Raw genomic sequence first — 26,065 nt, forward strand, 5'->3', positions numbered from 1 at the left:
TGTGAAATATACTTTAAACTCAGTACACCATAATTAACCATATTTGTATAACTTGAATAAAATAAACGTGCACATATAACCCTCCAATTAATCATTTACAGTAACCGGCTTTGCATCTTCCCTAACTGAGTGTTTTCCTGCTCCGTCTCCCCACCCTCCGTTCTCCTCCTTCATTTCCAGGCAAAAAAACAAAAACACAACAACACAGACATAGCGAAATAAATAATTAAGTGTTGAAGCAAAACATTGTGTGCTAAAACCCCTGTGTAGTTTGGCAATCAGCTTGCCCATGTAAAAATAAATCAAGCTGATTTTCCAAATGTTTTGTGCGTGGTGCACTGTTGCCGCTCTTCGCAGCACAGATTGCAGGCCGATGGAGAGGCTGTGGGGAGGGGCGGGGCGCTGGATATTGAACCCACTTGCACCAGCTTGTTAACACGTACACCTTAACCCCCGAGCGGCACGGCAGGGCGCCCACCGAGTGCTCAAGGCCTGCAGGGACCAACTAACATATACCCAATGTATGGAAACAGACACACACACACACTGTGGATTACAAGAACATGCGTGTGATTCGGTTTGAGAAGAGTACCATATGTAGAGAGACTGACGTGGCCGCGAATATGCACACATGATAAACATAACTGCATGCATGCACACACAAATAGAGATCTCTAAAGTTCAGTCCTGCCTTTGCGGCTCAATTCAGACATCACATGGCTGAAATACTGTAGATCTCTTTTTCTATTTGTTTTAGTTAAAACCACTATGATAAGAATATATTTGTGGCAGGATTTCAAGTTTTCTACTTTTGCCCCTGGAGTATGATCAGTACCAGATATACACATATACTGAAAAACCAAGCACCAGCTGCAATGTGAATAACCGTAAACATGAGTCATACCTCTCTCGCCTCCTCGTCTCTTCCTTATCCCTGAACTCTGCCTCCTTACAATAAATCACCTAAACACAACACACGGCATCCAAAAATACCTGTACTCGCTGAGCTCAAAAACCAATAGATGCATTCCTAAACATACTCGCTTTCTTCACTCTAGACTATTAAACACAAAAATGTGGTCAAGCATCTGAACAGTTATTCAAAAGTGACCTCATGTAGAACTGAACTCAGGAGATTTTTAAATATCATGAGGATTCATCAACCAAGTAAGTGTCAAAGCAGAAAATAAAACTCACTAAATGCCAAGAGTGATTATCGTGGTTCAGTTGGGAGAAGAGAGAAGTTAGGTGCCAACTTCCCAGCCAATCCACTTTTGGCAGCCAGATTCCTACTCTGCTAAACCTCCTGAGAACATGCAATAGCTACCCATACACACACACATAAAAATACCACTGCAACATATGCGCGGTAACATACAGAATATTCATACTATTCACACTCCGTGACAACTTCCATTATTTTCTGTGTATGAAACACACAAAGACACCTCACACAACCAGACTCACACTGGGGACAGCTGTGACTCGGTAAACTTTGTTTTTTGGCATACTCTGACTGTCGACAGGTTAACACCGGTGGGTGGTAGACAATATGTAGTGTCAGTGATGGAGCAGGAGAAAAGGGTGAGCAAGTATGCGTGTGGTTGGTTTTGCATAATAGAAAGATAGAGTAAGGAGAGGGGAGGGGGGAGGTGGGAGGGAAGTGGGGTAGAGATCCTGCAGAGTGGGGCAACAACACCCACACACACTCGCCCACGTAGGCAGAGCCAGGCTGTATGCCAGGCGCCCTGTGGAGACACAAACCAACTGGGCTCCAAACTTAGGGAGAAAGAGACCCCCAAATCCACACTCACACATTCACACAGAAACTATGACTTAAGACCAAGATGGACCCACTTCTTACTGCAGATTTGATGAGTAAATGAGCGCATTGAAATCCACTTTTATTTGAAAAACATCTCATTTTAATCTGCGCACATTAACAACTTTTCCTTTTCAAATATTCTGCTTTCGGCCTTTTATGAGAACGTTTTTGTTTTCAAAGAAGTAATATTGGATATGCCTTTCAGTGTGTTTTGGAGCATTCTTCAGCAATGCATTACAAAGAGGTCTAAAATGAAGTTTTATGGAAACACACAGTTTATTTACTGTCAGCTGTTCAAGTTAGAAATAAATGAACTAACCAATGCTCAGAAGAATGGGACTGTGAACAGCACATTTCTTTCTCTCTTAACTGACTGGTTGATTAATCGGCCGTTTCAAGATTCAAGATTCACAACTCAATTTGTGGTCCGTAATACACTCTCAGCAAACATAGAAACTAAACAGCGTTTTCCTCAGAATCACCACCCCTTTCTATAAAAATCCTGTAATGCATAAAAGGAAAAATGCAATGACCTGCTGTGCAAGAAGGTGTTTTTTCCTGCTCCCCGCCTTTGCTTTTATTGTATTTGTGATACAGCCGAACGGTTCAGCTGGTATAAAAGGAACTTAAAGTCCTATTTTGAAATCAACCCTTTCCTGTGTTTAAACTTTTGCAGTTCAGACTTGTTATGCTGGTAATTTTTTATACTCAGGAACTGTCCTCCTTGCATCATCATAAATGATTCACAGGAGTCAATGACCAGTTAATGATTTAATGTTTTGTGCATTATGTGAGAAAAGTGATGCATATTTGATGAGAGTAAAGTTTGATATGAAGCCTGAGTAAGTAGAAAATGTTTCCGATGCACAGCAGAGGGTTAAATGCTAACGGTTCAAGCGATTGTGAATTCAACTGCACGATGAACCACTTTGAAACATGTCCAGAGTTTCAAAATAAATGCAACATTTTGGGGGAAAAAGAAGCAAAAATGTTCAAAAGGCACTGAAACCACTGTCTTATTGACTGAACTTTAAATCACATTTAAATCTTCTCATGTCAAATTTGCTACTTTCAACTGAATTCACAAAATTGTCCGATAAAAGTTGGAGATTATCACATAAGATATAAACTGAGGATGTGTAGTTGTGTGTGTATTTTAGGACCTGTCTTTCATGCGCTGGTGCATGCGGCCGTGTTGGACACACTGTTCCTCCATGTCGGAGCAGCGAGCTCTCAGACTCTTCACCGTCTCTTCTAGGTGCTGCTTCTCCAGGGCCAGCTGCTCCATCTCACTTCTGCACTCAAACACACAGAAACACATCAGCTCAGTGCAACAGATGTAACATTTAAGAGGTAGAAAACCAGTGTACCACAAAAACCATGCCTCAGATTAAATAAGTGAATTGTACAACTTATAATTATACACTTAACATCACAGGATAGACGTCATAAACATTTTCATTATCAAATATGAAATAATGCAGAAAATGAACACAAAATACAAATGACATTAATAAAGAACAGGTAAAAGAAGTTAATTAATTAAGCTAACTGATGAATGTTACGTCCTCTACATTTTACATTGGGTTGCCTTTTTTTTGTTAGTAGTAGTTTCGTTTTTGAACTAGTTAGATACAAAAGCAAAGGAGGAGACTAGAAATCCAAGCGACAAACCACTTTAGTTTTTCCAACAGCAGAAACTGCAGGGAATATTCACACAACAAACATAGCCAGAATAGACAGAGATGGGTGAAACTCTGCTGACAATTTCTTTAATAATAACGGACTGCCCTGATTCACTTTGACTGTTCTCATAAACGTTACATCGTCAATAGAAGAAAACAAAATAAGAAGCGCAGAACTGAAAAAACAATGTGAGCTCACTTTTCCCATTTATCTTGCTGCAACTGTCTGTGTGTAACCTCACTTAGCCTGACTGAAACCGTCCAGCAGGACTTTAACCGCTACACTAGGCTTAGACTCCAGGAGCTCAAACAGCCCCGAGGCACAAAACACACCAACACCACACTGCTGCTAAACTACATGACACACACTGATAGCAGAGGAGAGGCGCAAGCTTTGACGCCTATGTGTCAAAATGTTAACGGATACCTACCTTTGGGGAAAAAAAAAACATTTTAAATGTGATAATTATTGCTGCGTACATATTCAATATTGCTGCCTATCCATAAGAAAATACAGAGGGTACCTCAGCATGTGTGTATTATGTGGAAAGTAAGGCCACTGCGATCTGGAAGGGCCAGATTGGGGGCTGTCATGTGACTAATGTGCAGCACAGCTACAACAGCTGACAGGACACTGGGCCCAGGGTCACTGTCACACATATGACACACAAATTAAAGTACACAAACACACACACTGGCAGCCCAGATGGAGAGCTGTGCAGGCCTGCTGTGACTACTGTAGCATCAGGTTAACAAGAAAACAGGTCAGGCTGGGAGGTAGTGTGTAGTATGTTGACATGCTCTGTCCAAACAGCCTGATAGATGATGCTTCATGACTGGATGACATGGATGTCCAGTGGGTAGAGAGGATAAACATGTGAGTAATTTAACAAGTAGAAAGAGAAAGATGCTAAATGGATTTTAACCCACCGTATAAAAATGTTTTCAATAAAGAGCAAGAATATATGTTTGTGGAAAAAAAAGAAAAACTAAAAAGTGATGGAATAGTTGCACAAAAAGGAAATCTGATAAACGTATGAGAAGGAGATACTAACCTGTTGTTTTCAGTTACTGCCTCCAGTCGTGCCCCAAGCATGCAGCATCCATCCTTCAGCTTCCTGATCAGGGAATTCTGGGAACTCAGCAGACCATCCAACTCCTCAACTGCACATAATCATGGGAAATTTGTGGGTCACTGTTAAGTTCAAATATTTATTTTGTGCATTTTCAGAGGCTCAAACTAAAACTATATAAAGTATTTAAATTAATGTTTATTTCTAATTAACACTTCATTCAGCTACTTATAAGAGCAGGTTTTATACATTGTATATAGTATTTACAAAAAAAAACACACTGCCTCTATCTTTGGTAATCTCCTACCCTATCTTAAAGCCTAAGGCAAAGCCAAACTATAAAAAAAACATTCTAAACATAAAACTCTCAAATTCACTTTAATGAAACTTGATTTGAAACTGTGGCGACAGCTGCTTCCCAACCTGCTTCTTCGCATTCTGAAATCAGCTGCTCCTCTTAGTGAAGAAAGACAGTCACAGACATGGATGTGATAGTTCATTTGACCCCCAGCTGTGTAATATATTTCATATAAAGGGTTAAGAGGCCGTGCAGAAACTAAAAATTGTAAGGTGCCTTGAGGGGTCAGGAGAGGTGACACCAAGCGGCATCCTCCTGTCTCAAACTATGAAGCCCATGCGGAAGTGTTATAAACTGCAATTCATTGAGTGTCCGCTTGAGGCTGGCTACAGAAACACCGGAAACCACATACACACTAATTCAAAAAAGACGATCTTTGCAGCATTAATAAACATGTTTACAGCCTGGTTCAAAAAACAGCTTGGCTCTTCGTAGCTAATTTCTCTATCGGCACACACTGCATGGGGGGTGAATTTTCTTCTAACGCGACAGTTCAGAAGATATTAAGATTACGAGTTTTTGCCCAAATAAGGACATGACTGACATGACTCCAGGACGGGAACACATAGCTGTTGGCTAGGAGGCTCAAACTCCACCTCTTTACGTCACACTTTGCCTGGTTGAGTTCAGCATTTCGAATATGGCTGCCGCCAACGATTGGCTTCAAAACAGCGCACAGGAACAGACGGGTGACGTCACGGATACTACGTCCATATTTTATACAGTCTATGGGTGACACACATAGATTGTTTAAGAAGATTGTTGATAGAGCCAGAGACAGGGTCATGTACGACCAAGGCTCATTAATGTGTGGGGAGTGAAGGCTGCCCATGCTGCTGGATCCAACAGACGAGCTACTTAATAATAATAATAATAATAATAATAATAATAATAATAATAATAATAACAATACATTTTATTTAAAGCGCCTTTCTAAGCAGTCAAGGACACTTTACAGAGAGGTTAAAAACACAATAAAATCAACACAATTTAATAAATAAAGACAACAAGCAAAGAAACGCCAAGTTAAAACGAAGCAGTGAAGTTAAACAGGGAATGCAGCTTGGAACAGATGGGTTTTGAGTTTTGATTTGAATAGGGGAAGTGAGTCAATGTTACGGATGTCTGGTGAGAGTGAGTTCCAGAGTTGGGGAGCAGAGCGACTGAAAGCTCTGCTCCCCATGGTGCTGAGACGGGCGGAGGGCACAGAGAGGTGGAGGGAGGAGGAAGACCTGAGGGAGCGAGAGGGGGTGACAATGTGGAGGAGATCAGACAGATACGGTGGGGGTGAGGTTGTGAATGGCCTTAAATGTGAACAGGATGATTTTGAAGTTGATTCTGAATTTGACCGGGAGCCAGTGGAGCTGCTTGAGGACGGGGGTGATATGGTGGAAGGAGGGGGTTCTGGAAACTTAAGGTCAACAGCTGAACAAGTTAACGCTGGCTCTGATAGAAAGGTGTCAGAAAACACACTGCATCACAGTTCATGTGTATGGGGCTGCATAGCTGCAGACTGGTCAGGGTGCCTTTGCTGATCTCCAAAGATCCAAATCAAATGGAGCATCTGTGTGATGTGCTGGACCACCAAGTCTGATCCATGGAGGCCACACCTCGCAGCTTGCAGGACTTAAAAGATCTGCAGCTCATGCCTTGGTGCCAGATACTTTAGCACACCTTCAGAGGTCTAGTGGTGTCCATGTCTCATCTCATCAGGACTGAGGAGGCACAATATAATGCAGGTGGTCATAATGTTGTGGCTGACCGATGTAGGTCTTCACCCCATCTACTCCTTGTTCACAGATGTGACATGGTGAAAATTCTGTCAAACATGCTGTCTGTCAAAACAATTCATTCAAATCATGCTGAATTAGGTAAAGAAATATATATATACAGTGGGGCAAAAAAGTATTTAGTCAGCCACTGATTTTGCAAGTTCTCCCACTTAGAAAGATGAGAGAGGTCTGTAATTTTCATCAGAGGTACACTTCAACTATGAGAGACAACATGAGAAAAAAAATCCAGGAAATCACATTGTAGGATTTTTAAGGAATTTATTTGTAAATTATGGTGAAAAATAAGTATTTGGTCAGTGACAAAAGTTCAACTCAATACTTTGTAACATAACCTTTGTTGGCAATGACAGAGGTCAAACGTTTCCTGTAAGTCTTCACCAGGTTTGCACACACTGTAGCTGGTATTTTGGCCCATTCCTCCATACAGATCTCCTCTACAGAAGTGATGTTTTGGGGCTGTCGCTGGGCAACACGGACTTTCAACTCCCTCCACAAATTTTCTATTGGGTTGAGGTCTGGAGACTGGCTAGGCCACTCCAGGACCTTGAAATGCTTTTTACAGAGCCACTCCTTCGTTGCCAGAGCGGTGTGTTTGGGATCATTGTCATGCTGGAAGACCCAGCCACGTTCCATCTTCAATGCTCTCACTGGTGGAAGGAGGTTTTGGCTTAAAATCTCACGATACATGGCCCCGTTCATTCTTCCCTTAACATGGATCAGTCGTCCTGTCCCCTTTGCAGAAAAACAGCCACAAAGCATGAGGTTTCCACCCCCATGCTTCACAGTAGGTATGGTGTTCTTGGGATGCAACTCAGCATTCTTCTTCCGACAAACACGACGAGTTGAGTTTTTACCAAAAAGTTCTATTTTGGTTTCATCTGACCACATGATATTCTCCCAATCCTCTTCTGGATCATCCATATGCTCTCTGGCAAACTTCAGACGGGCCTGGACATGCACTGGCTTAAGCAGGGGGACACGCCTGGCGTAATACAGGTAACGAGTGGAGGACAAATGAGTTACAGGTCTGTGAGAGTCAGAAATCTTGCTTGTTTGTGGGTGACCAAAATCCTAAAAATCCTACAATGTGATTTCCTGGATTCTTTTTTCTCATGTTGTCTCTCATAGTTGAAGTGTACCTCTGATGAAAATTACAGACCTCTCTCATCTTTCTAAGTAGGAGAACTTGCAAAATCAGTGGCTGACTAAATACTTTTTTGCCCCACTGTATATATATTTCAGAGAAGTTTACTTGGAATTTGGATTTGGATATTTCCGGTTGAAACAGGGCACATCAGCACAAGGGGCACAATGTCAATCTCACGGCCAAATTGTTACTGCTTACAAAATACATCACCAGCACAATATTAACCCCCCCCCCCCCTTTGGTTATAGGTGGTATTTTGGTTTATTGAACGTCAGTGGTAACATCACATCTCCAAAGTCACCCAAAAATTTAAAACAAACATTCAAGTCAAAGGGCCTTGAGCGTGTCATCTATCGCTTCACTGCACAAGCCAGAGCATGCTATGCAAGTAAGTAAGTAAGTAAATGTTATTTAGTATAGCACCTTTCATAGAATAAAATCACAAAGTGCTTCACAGGAAAAATATTCAAATGGAATCATAAAACAGTAAAAGAAGCAGACAATAGTATAATTAAAACATAAATCTGTACAAGGTGAGTCGAAGGCCTGTTTAAATAAATGTGTCTTTAAGAGTTTTTTAAAGCTGACAGCTGAGCGAATATTTACAGGAAGAGCGTTCCACAACGTTGGTGCCACCACTTCAAAAGCACGGTCACCTTTTGTCCTCAGACGAGCTCGAGGGGTAACCAGCAAGCCCTGGTCAGAAGACCTGAGTGACCTACTGGTGAGGTAGGGGTGGAGCAGGTCAGTGATATATTCAGGAGCCTGACCATGCAGAGCTCTATACACAAAAACAAGAACCTTAAAATGAATCCTAAAAGGGCGCTGGTGGCCTAGCCGTCTAAGTGCCCCACGTACAAAGGGCTACAGTCCTCATCACAGGGTTCGCCGGTTCGATTCCCGGCCGGTTGACCATTTCCTGCATGTCTTCCCCAACTCTCTACTCCCCACGTTTCCTGTCTCTCTTCAGCTGTCCTATAAAATAAAGGCAAAAAGGCAAAAAAATATAACTTAAAAAAAATAAAATAATGAATCCTAAATTCAACTGGAAGCCAATGTAGGGCAGATAGAATTGGAGTGATGTGGGTTGTCCGGCTGTAATTTGTCAACAGCCTTGCAGCGACGTTCTGGATTAATTGAACACGATGGAGGGACGACTTACTGAGGCCGGTGAAAAGTGAAATAGAATAGTCCAGTCAAACATTCAAGTCAAAGGGCTTTGAGCGTGTCATCTATCACTTCACTGCCCAAGCCAGAGCATGCTAGGTGCACTCAAAGAAATGTGTGCATAATTGAGACTATCTGAATTTAAAGAAACAACTATTTGAAAGCAGATTTATAAATCCGATGCAGGCCACGGAGAGAAAATGTTGGTGACTAACTTGTCCAGAGTCCACACAGACAAAGTGTTCAGTTACATCATACTGCAGGACTGAATGACTTGCCAGAGCAGTTTCTTTGTCTAAATGTAAAAGCAGAAACTGTGACCAGGATTTATCCTTTGTTATCTGTGTCTTTGATGGAGAAATGAGCGTTCAGTGAACTTGATCTCTTTTTACAAATTCAGACATCATTCAAGCATTACTATTATCAGTGCTGCATACTAAATTTGAATGAAGGTTTTTGGTTATGTATTCTTGTGTTCAATGAAAGAGATAAAAATACATTATAAAGCAATTACTTCTTCAGTTTAATGCCACTGTGGTCCAAAATACGTATTAGTGGAGAGAAATAATGCCTGTAAACCATCGTGGCCACATCTATAAACATATACAATACATTTCCAAGAGCAGAGGAACCAAAAACCTCAAATACTAGAGGAAAACATCCCTATTACAGTCCAGACTGAACAATGAAATCTAGTGTAAGAATTGCTTCTGAAAACGAGAAAGATGTGACACACATATGTCTCTATGAATGTTATCCCAAAAATGCTTCTCTCGACAGACATTCACATTAAAATCAAAAGTGTTTCGACAGTAAGCAGAAATGTACAGAGAAAAAATAGAAGAACAGAAAGAATAGAAATATAAAGTGAGTAAGAGGGGTAAAATGAGATGGAGGAAAAAAAGAGGGGGACTGTTGTTTGAAAAAAAATCGCTTTCTTTCTCCTTTTCCACCCTTCCTGCCACGTCCTCATCCGCTCATGGGGGGCTCTTTCTGAACAATCCAACACTGGGCTTTCATCATTCCTTTGAAATGATCCACGTTCCTCTCTCCAACATATGTCTGTTCTTTTAAAATAACAATGGCTGCCGTTTGGATGGAGGGAATGATCCACCTGCTCCAGCATTCTGTTACAGTCAACCGAAACCAAAAAAAAACAAAAAACAACAAGGACTCGCAGTCTTTGAAAAGTAGCTCTGACTTGTGAAGAGTTTTCTGCATACAGTAGATATTGGGGTGTAGAGAGAGATTTTTTAAAGTAGAAGAGGAGATACAATAGATATTAAAACACATTGTTTACCAGCAGAAGTCTTCCTCTTCTTGTGCCACAGAAACACTAATACAATATGAAGAAATACATTATGACTGGAAAGGTGCAAAGGCCAATGCTCGCTTTAATTCCCATCTTGAATTGTGTTATTATTCACTTAATGTTGGCTGCACATTGTGTCTCTAAAGTAAGCTATCACTAACCTTTGTTATCCCAGTCTATACAGTCTCTGTCCCCAGATTACTGCACATATGTAATGCACTGAGGGCAGAGACTGGATGCTACAGAGTGTGAAAGTAAACAACACAAACTCACAGACGTGCACACACGCGCACACTCAACAAAGTTTGGTCAGTGCTGGAAAAGTTGCATGAAGAATGCTAATTAGCTGAACAGGCTTTGAATGCGTCTGGCCGTGCGTAGGCCAAAAAGAACCCTGGGACACAGAAACACAGCAGAACTGGCACTGGAAACAAACAGAGAAAAAAACGAGGGAGGGGAGGGATGGAGAGAAGAAGCAAGGCAGGGAGGGAGGGACGGAGAGAAGCAAATATCTGATATCATCTAGAGGCTGCTCTGTACGCGTTTACTCAAAAAAGAAACATGAAAAAAAATCTAAAAAAAAAAGGTGGGAGGGAGCGGAGAAGAAGGGAGAGGGGGGGACGGGTGGATGGAAGGACAAACGGATGGACAGAGAGGCGGGATTTGGAGAGCAAGAAAGCTAATTATCCAGCTCGTCTGTTGGGTTGCACGGGGAGAGGAAGTGATGCGAGCTACTAAAGGACGTCCACCCCTCCATCCCCTCCCCATCCACAGTTTCCTGCTGTGCTCTGATGTCAGCTCTCTTTAGACAACATGTGTGCTTCCGACACGCGCCAGAACAAACCCTTTGTTTACCCCCCACCCTCCCGCCTCTCCCTCCATCCATTCCTCCCTCTATACCCTCCATCTTTGTTGTGCGTACCAGCAGGCTCCCTGTTGTTGAAGGGAACCACAGGTAAATAAAAAGATAGGGGAAGGGAGGGTGGTTGAGGGTAGGTGGGTGGTGGGTGTGAGGGGGGGGATCCAGATGGTGCAACAGATGTGCTAGCAGCAGCAGCTCTGCTGCGCAGACAGACAGGGATCTCTGAGCGGGGTCTCTCCGCTCTGCTCCCATCACCTCCCCTTTGCTCTGCCCTGCTATTCTCTCGTCTCCTCTTCCTGCGTCTTCTTCGTGCTTTTTGCTCTGTTCTGCTCTTGGAGGTCGCTTTGACTTGTCTGTTGTTGGAATAAATTTATAAGCATGCTGTTCATTAACTCCTACTCACGCTATAAACTGTTGACAGGCAGAAAAGTGGCACAGTGAGGAAGAAGACATTCTTCACCTGGAGGATGCAGGTTGAAGACCTGGATCCAGCAGAGATCCAACCAGCCGAAGTGTCCTTGAGGAAGATATACAAACAGTTCCAGCTCGGGGACTGTCAATCTGCATTTAACCCTGATCAGCTCCTCTGTTATGTTTCCTTAAGGTTTTCCTGATTCTGACTCTGCACCTTTCAGCCTATCAGCTATGATTTGTTCTGTTTGTCTCTCTGCTTGGTCCAAATCTAGCTGGAAGGCCGATTGCCACTAGACATTGAAACAGATCATCTCTGAGGAGTAAATTGACTTGAGAAAGTACTCTAACAATGACATCTGCTATCAAAATATACATTTAAGGGGCGCTGGTGGCCTAGCGCCCAACATATAGAGGCTACAGTCCTCGTCGCAAGGATCGCTGGTTTGATTCTCGGCCGGTCGACCATTTCCTGTATGTCTTCCCTCACTCTCTACTCCCCACATTTCCTGTATATCTTCAGCTGTCCTATCCAATAAAGGCAAAAAGGCCAAAAATATAACTTAAAAAAAAAATTATATATACATTTAACTAATTTAAAATGAAATAGAGCATTTCTCAAGTTATTGTTTCTCTGTAATGAGAAAACACTTCTCTCCTTGTTTGTTGCATGTCATTCTGCTGTCCATAAAAAGACAATCTGTATAGCAGGAGAAGGACTGCTATAAATACCTTTCTGCAGATACACACTCAGAAAAACAAGATAAATAACAGATAAATAAAAGACAGCTTGAAGCACATTTAAACAAGATAAGTACAGGCGGAAAATGTCTGATATCCAACTGATCAAAAATGAGCTACAAATGTGTATTTAATATTCCTGGTAAACAAAAAATTGGCAAAGTTAGAGTTAGCATCCAAACTAAATTTGGATGCTGAGGGACTGGCTGCTTGAAGACGATCCACCTCTGAAACACTCTCAGTGATCATTTCTCCTGCAAGGAGAGATGTGATGGAACTGTGGCGGAAACATGATGGACCTAAGTGAAGTGGATATGCAGGGTGATCTTGAATCACTAAAGTCTCTTAAAGGTTTTTCTTTTATGAGTAAAATATGAAGGGCAAAGGAAAAGTGTGTTTTCAAAAAGAGAACATAAAAGAAAGTAAATGATCTTTCAAACGTCAGCGATATCTGAGGAACTCAGATCGGTAGTAAAGTGACAGGAAGGTGTTTGACTTGAGTTGACAGTACTTTCGGCCTTGATAATACTTGATGCCCAGTCTGGTGGCACCTCTGGTAGTGGAGCACTGACCTCTCAGCTGGTATTCAGCCTCTGTTTTCTGCAGCAGTGCAGCCATCTCTCTCTCCTTTTCCCGTGCAGACTGAGTCACGGACGCCATCTCCTCCTCATGAGCTCGATCTGCGCTCTCTCTGTCCTGTCTGAGGACAGCAGGGTGTTAGAGAAACATTTAAAAAAGAATTCTTCTTCAAGACATCACATTTCCTTTTCTCTCTTTTTAACTGGATTATGACAACTAGTGTAAAAAAAAAAAGCTGTTAAATGCAGAAACAGACATGTTAATCACACGCTGATCATAGGCTGCTTGTTTTAGAACATAACTTGATTTTTTACTTTAAGTTTGTGTAAAATCAGTTTTCATTTACACACTTTCACATGGCTGAATAATGACTTTGTTGGCCAGAAGGCTGATATTGTTGAATTGGAAGTCCTCTGCCCTACCTACCCATTTCAAGCTGGATTAAGAGTGTACTTTATTTTCTTAAACTTGAAAAGATTAGGCTGGCCCTGAGTGGCAAGGCTCACATCTTTAAAAAAATCTGGGACCCTTTCTTATCTCATGTTGATAGCTCAGCTTTCTGTGTGTCTTTAGACTGAGCATCACCATGGTGTGTCTTACTGTGTTTAGATTATTGCTTTCATCTGTTTATCTTTATTATACTCGCTTTTTGTCTTATGTTCTCCATTTTTGGAGCTCTATTTAGTTAATCTGGAGGGAGTATGTGTCAGGGTGGGGGGTTATTTGTTGTTTTGTATTTGTATTTTGTATGTCACCTGTGTGTTTCTTTGTTCCAAAAAAATGAAAATGTACCAACCTCTAATTTTGGATGTGACTGTTTTTCTACGTGAAAATCGATAAAGTTCATCTTCTGCAGGTAGGGCAACATAAAACATGTCAGTTTGCAACTGCGAGCAACTGCCACACTCAAAAACATATTTAATATAACCTGTGTTGGCAAATTACGCCTAAATTATTTTAAGAAGCTTACAAGAAAGAATTCCATCTTTTGGATTAACTGTTAGTGAATGCATGTAAGTCTGAGCCTGGCAGCAGTCAGGTGTTACATTATCAGGGCTAATAGCACAGGCAGTTAACCTAGTAGCTTAAAAAACTGGATGTGCAGACTTTAACAGTGTGAGATACCCAGGATCGTGCAAAGCAAAGGCACTGAAGTCTGTCAATAAGATCGAAAAGGGATAGATGAGTGTATTCCAAAGAAATTCCATCACACTTGATTTCTGAAGTGCAAAAAGGATAGTTACTGATTGGTGGATGAACACACAGGTGAGAGTGAACTCAGGACAACAGCCACAACAGAAGGAGTGGAGTATGACAGGAGAGAAGTGGGGTGGGGGCTAAAAGTGTCAGGCCACAGTCGGCTAGAAGACCCCTGAGTGATACTGCAGCTGTCTCCAAAACACACCCACACACGTCAGTATATTAGACATAGAAGCTTTACCCGCTTATTGCATGAACGAAGTTCAGGAAACAAAGCTCTGAGATTACGAAAAAAAAGTCAAAGAAAAGCTCAAACTGCTCTCAGACATTTGAGCTGAAGCTGCTTGTCATCCAGTGCACACCGGAGCTGTACATCGGGTCTACATATGTATATCTGTGTGACTTTATTTTCAATATTTACATATTCTTAGTGCAACAACAATGCTGACTTGCGTTTGGATCACTTTCATCGCTCTGCGTGAATTTGTCTCAAAACAGAAATTGTGCAGGTATGACGCAAACTTAGGTGCTTATCCCCGTGGGCTTTAAACAACATGCATTCAACTTTTCTAACTCAGCAGAGTCCAAATGTACCCAAACAACAGAGGAAGAGACAAAGAAGGAAAGAAATGAAAACACTACAAAGACAGGAAAAAACGAACAAATAAACAGAACTCTTCCTGAAGTCCAAAGGCGCTAATGAAGAGAGAATTCTCCAGTTTAAGTGAAAACTTTTCTCCCCTACAGCGCTTGGCCTGCATCTCTAAAGTGACCGCGTCTGTCTGTTCCTTCGTGTGTGTGTGTGTTCTCCTGCTGTCCTGCTGTCTGGGGTGTGAAAGCGGGTGGCGGGTGTGCAGGGGACACAAGGAGACTGTGTGTGTCTGTACGCGTATGAGTGTGTGCGTTGTGTGTGTGTGAGTGAATGAACCCCCGCTGGGCTTGAACAGCAGCCTGAGCCACCAAAGCGCACACCAGGGCTCAGCGGGAGATGGCGGGCAGGCGTTGCCAGCCATTTGGTCCTGCAAGAGGTTCCAGGGGGCCGTGTGTATTTGTGTATGTGTGTGTGTTTGTGTGTGACAGAGTGGGGGGGGGACTCGCACCAGACCTGTTTACCCACCAATTAGCATCAGACAGATCGCCAGAAAGTTCCAGCAGTCAGCAATAGAGAGGTGGTGAGGAAGAGAAGAGTGAAGAAAAACAGAAGAGGACAGAAAAGCGAAAACACACAGAGCTACACATTTGGCATCTGTGAGGTCTCACTGATCTATTAAACCAACATTTACAAGTACAACCTAATAAAGTTGTGCATAACAGAACAGACTCAGGCCTTCCAGTGACTATAAGTTTTCGTTCAGATAACTGAGGGCCTGAAGGTTCTCAGTCACGGGACCAGGGCCTGAAAGCCCCATCGAGGATACAACTGAAGCTACAAGTCGGGCTAAGTTCTGTGGTCATTTCCCTGCGCCATTTTGTATCCCCAATCAAATACAACATGTTAACTTTCAAACTGCTGTCACAAAATGGCTGCTGATGAGCGCTGTCAAATTAAACATAAAAAAGAGAGAGCAAAGGAGAGATGTTAGTGGACAGCCAAGCCCTGGAGCAAGCGGTAAGAACGACAGGCAGAGCAGAGGCTGAATATGTGGGGCTGGAGCTGGATGATTCTCCCTGGACAATAATCTGCCTTCCAGCTAATTGGTGAATGGACTCTGGGTTGCTGCCTGTGGCAGGAACTCTTGTTTGGGCCTAGGAGGCAATAGACTGAATGTTCAGTTAGCGGATAGCTGGGCCTGTTTGTATATGCCTGGCCTGATGCACTGTAGGACAGCTTGGTAAGTATGGCGAGAGCTGCATGGGCCAGGGGCCTAAGGTAGGCTGGAATGGCTCTGGGGCTGCGGCCAGGTACAGTGGCTGCTGGGTAAGTGGGAGGTGGCAGAGGCGGTGGCTGGCTGGCTAGCTGGCTGGAGCGGCGAGGAAGAAGAGGGGGCCCAGTCGGCACTGCCTGCCTAAGTGGGCACTATTCAAGCTGTTGCCCATTAGATGTGGGGTGCCAGGGCCTGACCAAGCACGGAGTTTGCAGCACCCCATGGTGCACCCGCCATCCCACGCCAGAACCACCAAATGCCGCGGTTTATCAGAGAACGAGCACAAATTGGAGTCAGACGGTGGACTTGGAGGAATTGGCGACATTTGCCAACGCCAGACATCACTGACCACTGTTTGGACAAAACTAAAGGAGACCATACTCTCTCCCAATAAACAGTACCACCAAAAATACACACAAACTTAAATCTTGTAATATATGAACACACACACTCACAAGGACCAACACACACACAAAATATGCAACACTATATTTCTTTCATTTCAAGTAACCAGGAAACATCAACGTGATTGATGAAACTCTTAAACTTAAACTCTCTGGAAGAGGTAAAAAAAGAAAAAGGGACAACTATTGCATATAAATGATGTTCAAAAACTATACCAAAACTCAAGACAACATTCTCCAACCAATGCATTTTCATATTCATTCTCCTCAATGTTCCTGCATAGCAAAATAACAGGTGTGAAAGTAACAAACAGGTGAACAGATTGTAAACGCAGCCTATAGCACAAACACGCAAACACACAAGCTTTGTTCAACTGATGGTTTCGAGACATTGATGATCCCTGCAAAGAGTTGCGGAGGAGACAAATAATACTATTTCTACCACGGAGGACCATCTGTAGTCATTGTTCCACCCGAGAATATTTATTATCTATATATCTGGAATATTATCAGATGTTCCTCGTAACGTTGTTCTGAATGCAACATCTATAACCAGCTTCTGATTCTATACTTCTGTTTCCTGTGGTATCTTTCACTGAATGCTACAAAGCTTATTTAGTTTAACTGTGTTTTGTTAAAAATCACACTAACATTACAATTCCATAATCATTTCAGTTCTTTCAACAGATGCACCGTAGCTCCAATAATAAGGTGGTGAGGCTGGATGTTTATAGTATATTACTGAGATGAGCTGATTTTGCACTATAAAATTACAACTATTTACTCATATATAACCTGCTTTAAATGGTAACACTCATGATGATTCATATTTGTGGAGGAATTCCAGTGCATCCACAGCTATTTATGATCGACTGCATCAATCAGGCTACATTAAAATTCAACAGTTTGATGTGCAGAAATACAAAGATGATTCCTGCCTATGTGCGAGTGTGTGTGTTCATGTGTGGCTGGGAGACTGAGGCCTTGTGTAGGCCCGTCTAACCAATGCCACTGCCAACAAAGGATGAGTGCACCGAAGAGAAAATAAAGTGACATATTGAACATTTGCTGCGCTGCGTATCATTGATGCTCGCATACGATAAACATCTGAATTGTTTCGTGGTAGCAGACCGCACACAGTGTCACACAATTTTCTGTCACACGCACCTCAATGTGTTTTAGCACATTTTTATTAAACCTCAGGGTGATGCAAGTCAATCACTCTGCCCCCACAGTTTTTCTCCTGACACCCCCCTCCCTTCATCTCACTGCTCCACTTTATGAAACAAACACATCAAACACAGAGGCGGCCTGATGCAGCCTCAATGCTCCTTTGCTCGGTGCCCAGCGCATCTTCCTTTCTGTCCGTCCATCTAACCGTCCAGAGCGCTCTCATCTCTGCTTCGATCCTTTTTTCTGCTGCTTCCATCTCTCCCTCCTCCCTCCTCTTTTCCCTCCCACCCTTTTTTTTCCTGTAACTAAACTGGCTGTGTCTCTCTCCATCTGCTGGTTCTTCCTTCAGCGGCCCTGCACCTGTTCACACCTCCTCTCCTGTTGGCCACCTCTTCTCTCTTCTCCCCTCTCCCCCCTCTATCTCTCTCTCTCTCTTCCTCCCTCCCTCACTCTGCTCAGTGCGATGCTGCCAGGCCCCGTTCCTGGCTCAGTTAGCCTCTCTGTCATTCAATCCATCTGTCGGCAAGTCAACTTTGTTTACAGCGGGCGGCCCAAGCCTCTTTTCTTCTTCAAGGAGCGCTAAAGCCCCCCCACTGCCACCAAGGTCAGCGGTGAGCCGATCGTGCCGTGAAACAAAAAACTGCAACTGTTAAATTAGCAGGAAAATGTTATTTGCCCTCTCACTTTACCTAAGACCTGCAGAAGTATGGACAATATCTCTCCTGCACATCTTAGATGCTGTATTATACTCCTTCAAACGAATAAATCCATGCATGTAAAAACACACACTGCTACAAATACACAAACCTAAGAGAGAAAAAACATGCTGCTGCAACACACATTCCCTCTGACAAAAATCCAGCTCCAGTTTGAAGTAATTAGCTGCTGATTGGCCTCTGTCAGCCTCTCTCTGCTAACAACACAGAGCGAAAGTAGTTTATAAAAGTCTTAATTGGCACAGATGACTGATGGACTAAACACAGGAAGAGCAGACTGGCAGTGCAGGCATCTGTGATTTTTAAAAATAAACACACAGCATACGTACAATATGCTCCCATACTGACCCAATCCAGAAACCCAGGACCCAACAGCAGAGTCAAATCTGTGGCCTACAGAAATAGTTGTGGGTAGCATATGTGGCAGGGCCGGGGGTCGAATCAATTTCAGCGAGGAAGGTAAATGATCGCCTGAAATTAATTATTTTTCCAGGATACCAGCCTGAAGTTGCATTTCATTAGGCATCAGATAAATATATAAAGACAGACAGCTTGAAAAGAAAATAGAAGAAAATAGTTGGAAATGTTTACATTTTTTTATGTTAAGGCAAATATAAGAAAGGTTTATTTCTGTTGGGTGGTGTCTTTCTTCTACATGCTTGTGTACTTTCTCTTAATCTACCACCCTTCCTTTTGACAGTCTTAGGTTTTTCTCACTGGGTAAATATGCTGTTCAAAATACAGACAAATGCTTTTTCAACCATGTGCTGTAAATTGTATCACACCTGGGGGCAGGGTTAACATGCGTTTAAAAAACTATGTAGAAATAGGAGTTATTCTTCCTGATAGCCTTGTTGGATTTTGTACATACAGAGCAGAGGTGTCAAAAGTATTCACATTCATTACTCAAGTAGAAGTATAGATAGTAGGGTTTAAAAAGACTTCTGTAGAAGTTGAAGTATCAACTCAAACTTTTTAACTCAAGTGAAAGTGTAAAAGTACTGGTTTCGAAACTACTTAAAGTTTAAAAGTTAAAGTAATGTAAGGAGAAAAAATGCCATTAAGGACAAAAGCTTAGGCTGCGCCACAGGGGCCTATAGTGCACTACCCCACCTCCTAAAAAATACATGTTTCTAAAGGCCATAATGAATATAAAGTTATATTAATGTGTTAATGTTGAAATATTTGGGTTGCACCTGTTTCAGCCGTGTTCATGCCCATTGAAAATTAACTCATTTTCATACAATGCAAATACATTACAGAACCATATATGTGTACTACTGAGCATTGACGTGTTTCATGGAGCAGAAGAAATGATGACTCGTTGCCTATAAGTATTTCAAAAACAGTGCAAAAAGTCAAACTTCACCGGCATGTTATCAATAGCCTTTATTTGAATGTCAATGTACATAAATGTTATTTTTTTAACGATGAAAAGCTGAAATTAAATAAGAGTAACAAGGCTGTTTTTGAAATGTAAGGAGTAGAAAGTACAGATAATTATGTGAAAATGTAAGGAGTTGAAGTAAAAAGTCGGCTGAAAAATAATTACTCCACTAAAGTATAGATACCCACAATTTCTACTTAAGTAAGGTTACTTGACACCTCTGATACAGAGGTATCAGTATTAAATTCAGACAGCTTCAAAGCTGGTGAAAAACTGATCATAGTGCATTTGAATATGAAGCTTAACAGCAATTTTTCTAAAAACAGGAACATTTGCGTTTCAATAGCAGCTTTCAGACGAGGAGTGAAAACAGAGCAGCAAGAGAAAGCGGTGCGAACAAAAAGTTGGTACCACATGGAGTGTTCAGTCACCTGTGTTTGAATTCACTTCACACATATGACAAACCTGGTACATTCAAAGGGCCCCTCACCCGTCCCACCTGGTTATGAGCTTGGGGGCAACTGGCAGGAAGGAGCAAGCAGCATCGCTCCCTCCCCCCGCTTGCTAACCTAAGTCATCTCCAGTGAACTCTTCTATCAACTAAACTAAACTTGCACAGCTCTTTCCTCTATCTCTCTCACACCCTCTGCAGCTCTCTCCTCTTCTCTTCATGCTCCTGGGCCATCAGATCAGATGCCTAGTGAGAAAGAGGCAGCCATTGAGGTTGAAAACAAAGAGAGGCTTTTTAAACGCAGTGGGGGGGGGGACTCGGGATGGAGATGGGACTGTAGGGGGGCTTGAGCCCATCCGGCGCTGGCCTTAATATACATATCATGGCCAGCCTCACTGCTTTTCTCCTTTGCCCTGTTCTATCTCCTGCGAGCCATTTACCAACTTCTCTCTGCACTTTAAACTTCCCCGTCTCCCCTTCAACCCTCTGTTAGCCACAACTTTGAAATGTCCTCTTCTCTTTCATCATCTTCTTCTGTGTCCGGTCTGATACCTTCCTGCTAACAGACTCTGATTAACAGCATCACTGTCAGGGTTTTGTCAATGTGTCTTCCACCCTGGTTGACACGGTGCTTTGTTTCTAACAAGGAGCACAAAATACGCATAATAAAGCTCCCCATCTCTAGCATTTTACACCATGTCTTGAATACACCAAAAGCTGCCAGTCAAAGCGTAATCAAAATGCCATAATAATAACAAAAGTTACTCTTATCATTGCAATCATATGTAGGTAAGATAACAAGTATATCCCGGTCTTTGAAGACTTTATTTCAGACTCAGTATGAAGTAATAATTGCTCGTTAACTTCTCTTTTCGATATCCCTCCTGTTTACCTTTCAAAATAACTCCACTCTGCACCTATCGTCTCCTCCCCCACCACTGTGATCACCTTCTGAACCTACCCACTGATGGGGGCACTGCTGTACTACCTTTGTGGTGCTGTTTGTAACTGCTGTGCCCACAAAGGTCGACAGAGAGAAAAGGATAGATTGAAGGCAAGAGTAAAAAAAAAAAAATTGAAGAACAAAGAGCAGCTATATGAAGGATAGAAATGAAGAGGATGACAAGATAAAAAGGAAACATCAATCAGGGGAAAAGAGAGAAATGGAGGTAAAGGAAAAGCACAGAGAGGTTCTGTCATGTTGGATGAAAGCTGTGCCTGACGGGCAGTGGGCACAGTGTAGAGTCACTGATGGTGCCACCCTCACAGCAGGGATATGTGAGGGCACAAAAGTTGACCAGATGACTGGTTGCACACAGACGTGCATACAGAGACTCAATAACCAGCAGTGCAGTCCTCTATAATGTGACTGATGCTTAACACAAACAGGCGTGTGTTTTTGAACATTTTGAAGGGTCTTATAATGTGTTCCTGAATCCATAGTGTCCATACGTAGAGGCAAGAACACATAGGCATGCTGCAGAAGAGGTGGAGAGTTGCTGGTGGATGGATGGATGGCAGAGGTCTGGTGCTCTACCGTTCGTTCTCTGTCCTCCAGCAGGAGTAGTGTGTGTATGTAGGCCAGTGTCCCAGGGCACACTTGGCTGGGGTGACAACAGTTGTAGCCGACAGATTTGCCTCCATCTTGCCTGCGGACTCCCAGTCAGCGATCTGTCTATTCTATCCATTCCCAGCCCGCAGGACAGACAGAATACAGCCCTGCCTAATAATCCCAGGACTCTTTCTTGATTTTCCACTGTTATGATATTTCCAATGAAAGCAAGTTAACTTGTGCTATATCAGAGTTTAAGATTGAGCGGCATACAGGGGTTTGTGATGGATGGAGAGAAGGGGGAAGCTGAGTGATGAAACAAAAGTCTTGTCATCTAGCAGCTTTATGCTTTCACTACCTGGCCTTCATAAGTGAAAGAGGTGAGAGACTGCGTACACTCACAGTAGTCTTGAAATAGATTGAAGTCTTAATCCTAGCTAATGCAACAACCTAGTGGTATGAAAACCACATCAAATCAATCCTGACCCTCACACTTAAATATTTATCTCATGACATAATGAACGTCTTGGTAAAAAGTAGTGATGTTGCAATTGTCACCCTATTTTAAGTTTTTGGGAAAAAACAAAAACCTTACCAAATGCAGAGCATATGATATTTATTTATCATTTCAATCAAAAAGGCCTTGACAGTGGATGACTGTTGACATACACAGAACGTTAATTATGTAACATTAAAGAATAAAGTGACTTAGGCCAACTTTTGAACATTCTAGTGTGACTTAGGCGACTTTAAACCTGGCTTAAACTGCCCTTTCGTTCCATAGTGCAAACTCAAAACTGAAACTAACCTGAGTTAAATAAAACAAACGTCAGGTAAATCAAGTTGGTCAGGAGGCAGTCCCTTTCCTCACTTCTCCAGGTCTTCTTTGGTGGGTTTTTATTGAACTTGACCCATTTCCAACATCCATTTTTGACAACTTTTTGAAACCTGACTATTAACTGTCCTTTAATTCCATAAAGCAAACTCAAAACGTAAATAACTCTAACCTAAATTGAACAAATGTCAGGTCGATAGTAAACCTTATCATTCACCGGTAGAAACTGATTCAAGAATCATGTTTAGAGCTTCTTCTGCACTATAGATTCTGTTGCTTATTGAAGCAGCTGCCATCATGAAAGATTTAAATTTAAATTAAATTATAAATTGCCCATGTCAGACATTTTATCCTAAAGAATAAAAAATGTTGACTTAGGACAAGAATAAAATGGCCTAACTCACTCTCTTGACATAGGCCATTGTCCTATAGGGCATAAAGAGCATAATCCTTTCAACAAAGGATTAAGGCGATTTTACCAGAGGGGGCCAGAATCATCAAGAGATGATTTAGGCCAAAAACTCTTTTTCATCAAAAAATGACTTAGGCCATTATTTTAATAAGGTGACGATATGAAGCTTAGTGTTTAGGCTCAAAGGTAAGAAGGAGTGATAGGACAACAAGCTTGTAACTAGCCTAGCCCAGTCCTTGAATATCTTTTGCTGAGTGGATATAATGTGGTGTAGGACACGTTAAAATAGAGGTATTGTGAAGTAGAAATCAAGAGTCATGCACGGAGGGATAGCAACAACAAACAAAAGAAAGGAAGCATTCAAAGCAAAGGAAGACCTACTTAATAATTGCAAAAATGTGCATGCTGTTAAAAGGTTTGGAAGTGAAGCGATAAGTATAATTTTAGAGTTCAAATGGAAGCAGGGCTGGGTAGTATTGTGAGAAAAGACCCATTGCTGAGTGTGGCTGCAAGTGTTCTTAATAAAAGGTGTCTTCATATCGCTATGATCTCATCCAATCACTGAAAGTTTTTTTTTTTTTTTAAGTTATATTTTTGGGCTTTTTCGCCTTTATTGACAGGACAGCTGAAGAGAGACAGGAAATGTGGGGAATGGAGAGTGGGGGAGGACATGCAGTGAATGGTCGACCGGCCAGTTACCTCTGCGACGAGTACTATGAGCTCTATACGTGGGGCGCTTAGACCGCTAGGCCACCAGCGCCCCAATGAAAGGGTTCTTAAATATTACACGTGTACTGCAGTGAAATACAGGCCATATCAGGGCACCAGTTTGGGTCAGCCATTGAATTGTGTGACCCTTGTATGAAGGCTGCAGGTTTGGATCCAACCAGGGAAGGATTTGGGGTTCAACTCCAACTCACAGCCTTTTGCCAAATGTCTATCCTTACTCCTTCCTCCAGGTTTCCTACTTTGTCCACTTTCCTGTCTCCTTATTTTGAAATGAATAGCTCAACAAATCAAAACTTCAAAATCGTGCCCACACATTCTGTGATGTATGATATTTACATTAGTGGCTCATTCTGGTAAAATGCCACCAAGCGGCAACCTCGGGTCCCAAACTATGAAGCCCATGCCGAAGTGTTATAAACTGCAGTTCATCGAGAATCTGCTTGAGGCTGGCTGCAGAAACACCAGAAACCACATAGACACCAATTAAAAAAAAACTATCTTTGTAGCATTAATAAACATGTTTATAGCTTGGTTCAAAAAACGGCTTGGCTCTCCGTAGCTAATTTCTCTATCGGCACACACTGTACGGGGGGTGAATTTTCTTCTAATGCGACCAAATAAGGACATGACTGACTTGACTCCCGGATGGGAACACATAGCTGTTGGCTAGGAGGCTCAAACTCCGCCTCTTTACATCACACTCTGCCTGGTTGAGTTCCGCATTTCCAATATGGCTGCCGCTGTCGATTGGCTTCAAAACAGGAACAGAGGGGTGACGTCATGGATACTACGTCCATTATTTATACAGTCTATGGATGCCACCAATAGGTGTAAGAATATGGTTACACAACACACAACTGAAAGAGGTATCAAATTAAGTCCTCCTATATGCAATAAGTAAAAGTCTCGCCTGTTATTGGTACTATTATTGTCATTTTTTTAATGATGCCAAGCTAAGGATGGACACTTTTCTGCCCAAGAGACAACAATTTTAAAGTATAAACTGATAGCAATAAACTTTATGAAACTCACATCCACTACCAGGCTGCACAAATAAACACAATGTTACATCAACTGAATCAACTCAGATGAACTCCAAACTAAAGAGCAAAGAGGCAGAGCTGCAGCAGGGTGAGAAAGTAAGACAGTGTGAAAAAGAAAGACAAAGAGAGATGAAGAGTCAAAGAAACTGAAAGAAAGATAAAAGTCGGCGTCGGTCTCAACAGATTGAGTGAGAGAGACAGCGAGAGAGCAGGAGAGAGAGAGGTGAGAAGGCAGGATGGCAGAGAGGGCACTCCGACAGCGAGGAGAGAAGAACGCGGCAAGGTCTCGTCACCGGGCCAACGGGCCCACCACTGTCAACATCATGGCACTCTGTGGTACGCACTCACACACACACGCATACATACACACAAACACACACGGCTGGCCAACGGCCCTCCCAGCTGCCCTATCCGTAACTGTCTGATTAGTTGTGCTAAGCAGCCCCTCCCCTGCCAACCATGGTGCCATCTGCTACCCAACAACATGGCTGCCGACCAGACAAGCACACACACACACAAACACACATGCAAAGGCACAAAAACACACAGCAAGCCTCATACCTGGCACTGCCCTGCTGCTGTCACACATAGACACACACATCAAACTTCACAGACACAGGTGTAGCCCAAAGGTATCAACATTTAACACAAAGGCATGCACACAGACTCATTTAATTGCACTCACACACACAAACATCATGAAACAAGACTGCTTCATGCATGTGTTCACGCACACTCAAAACGCCACACACACACAGTCACTTTTGAGGTTGTGTGTGAGCATGTGTGTGGTGACAGTTGTGACACTGTTAAAGCCAGGTAGAAAGAAAGATGCGGTGCTGAAGTGTGTGCGTGTGTGTGCGCTTGCTGGCAGAGCTTGAAGGTTCATTACGGCCCCCGCCTCTCCTGAGCGACTTCAGCCCGCATGGCGCCCCGGCCCTTTTATTCCGGGCAGTGATTGGACAAGGGCCTCCCGCCGAGTTGGTTTGCAGCAGTTTTGTCGCGCCCAGATTTCACTCCCTGCTCAAAGCGAGCCTCTGGCGGGACGCGGCATCTGCTGCCTCACCTTCCTCATTTACACTTCTCCGCCCTCACACACACACAGAGTTCCGTTCACCGCCTTTCCAGACCTTGCTATCACGATCTACAACTGCGGGGAGAAAAAAAAAAGATGGAGAACTAGGTAGACTTACAGAGATGGGGAGCAGCAGCGTGACATGTTTAATAGAGTTTGGGCAACTTTGTGTCGAAGTCACAGCGGTTGGTATGAAGCTTTTTATCTCTCTGCCTCTCAGCGTTCCTCTTCTGATTACAGGGTCAAAGAAAGGAGAATGTGGCCTTAAAG

General features: G+C 42.6%; 1 protein-coding gene across 1 annotated transcript in view; it reads right to left on the reverse strand.

Moving 5' to 3' along the window:
- sdccag8 (SHH signaling and ciliogenesis regulator sdccag8) overlaps positions 1-26,065 on the reverse strand; it is a 56,143-nt gene that overhangs the window by 15,364 nt on the left and 14,714 nt on the right. The window contains exons 14-16 of the mRNA XM_034681642.1: positions 12,947-13,074; positions 4,566-4,674; positions 2,989-3,120 (exon numbers count right to left, since the gene is read on the reverse strand). Of these exons, the coding sequence (XP_034537533.1) occupies positions 2,989-3,120; positions 4,566-4,674; positions 12,947-13,074 (369 nt within the window). The remainder of the gene's footprint in view (positions 1-2,988; positions 3,121-4,565; positions 4,675-12,946; positions 13,075-26,065) is intronic.

The sequence above is a fragment of the Notolabrus celidotus genome, chromosome 4, assembly GCF_009762535.1.
Source record: "Notolabrus celidotus isolate fNotCel1 chromosome 4, fNotCel1.pri, whole genome shotgun sequence".
NCBI lineage: Eukaryota > Metazoa > Chordata > Actinopteri > Labriformes > Labridae > Notolabrus > Notolabrus celidotus.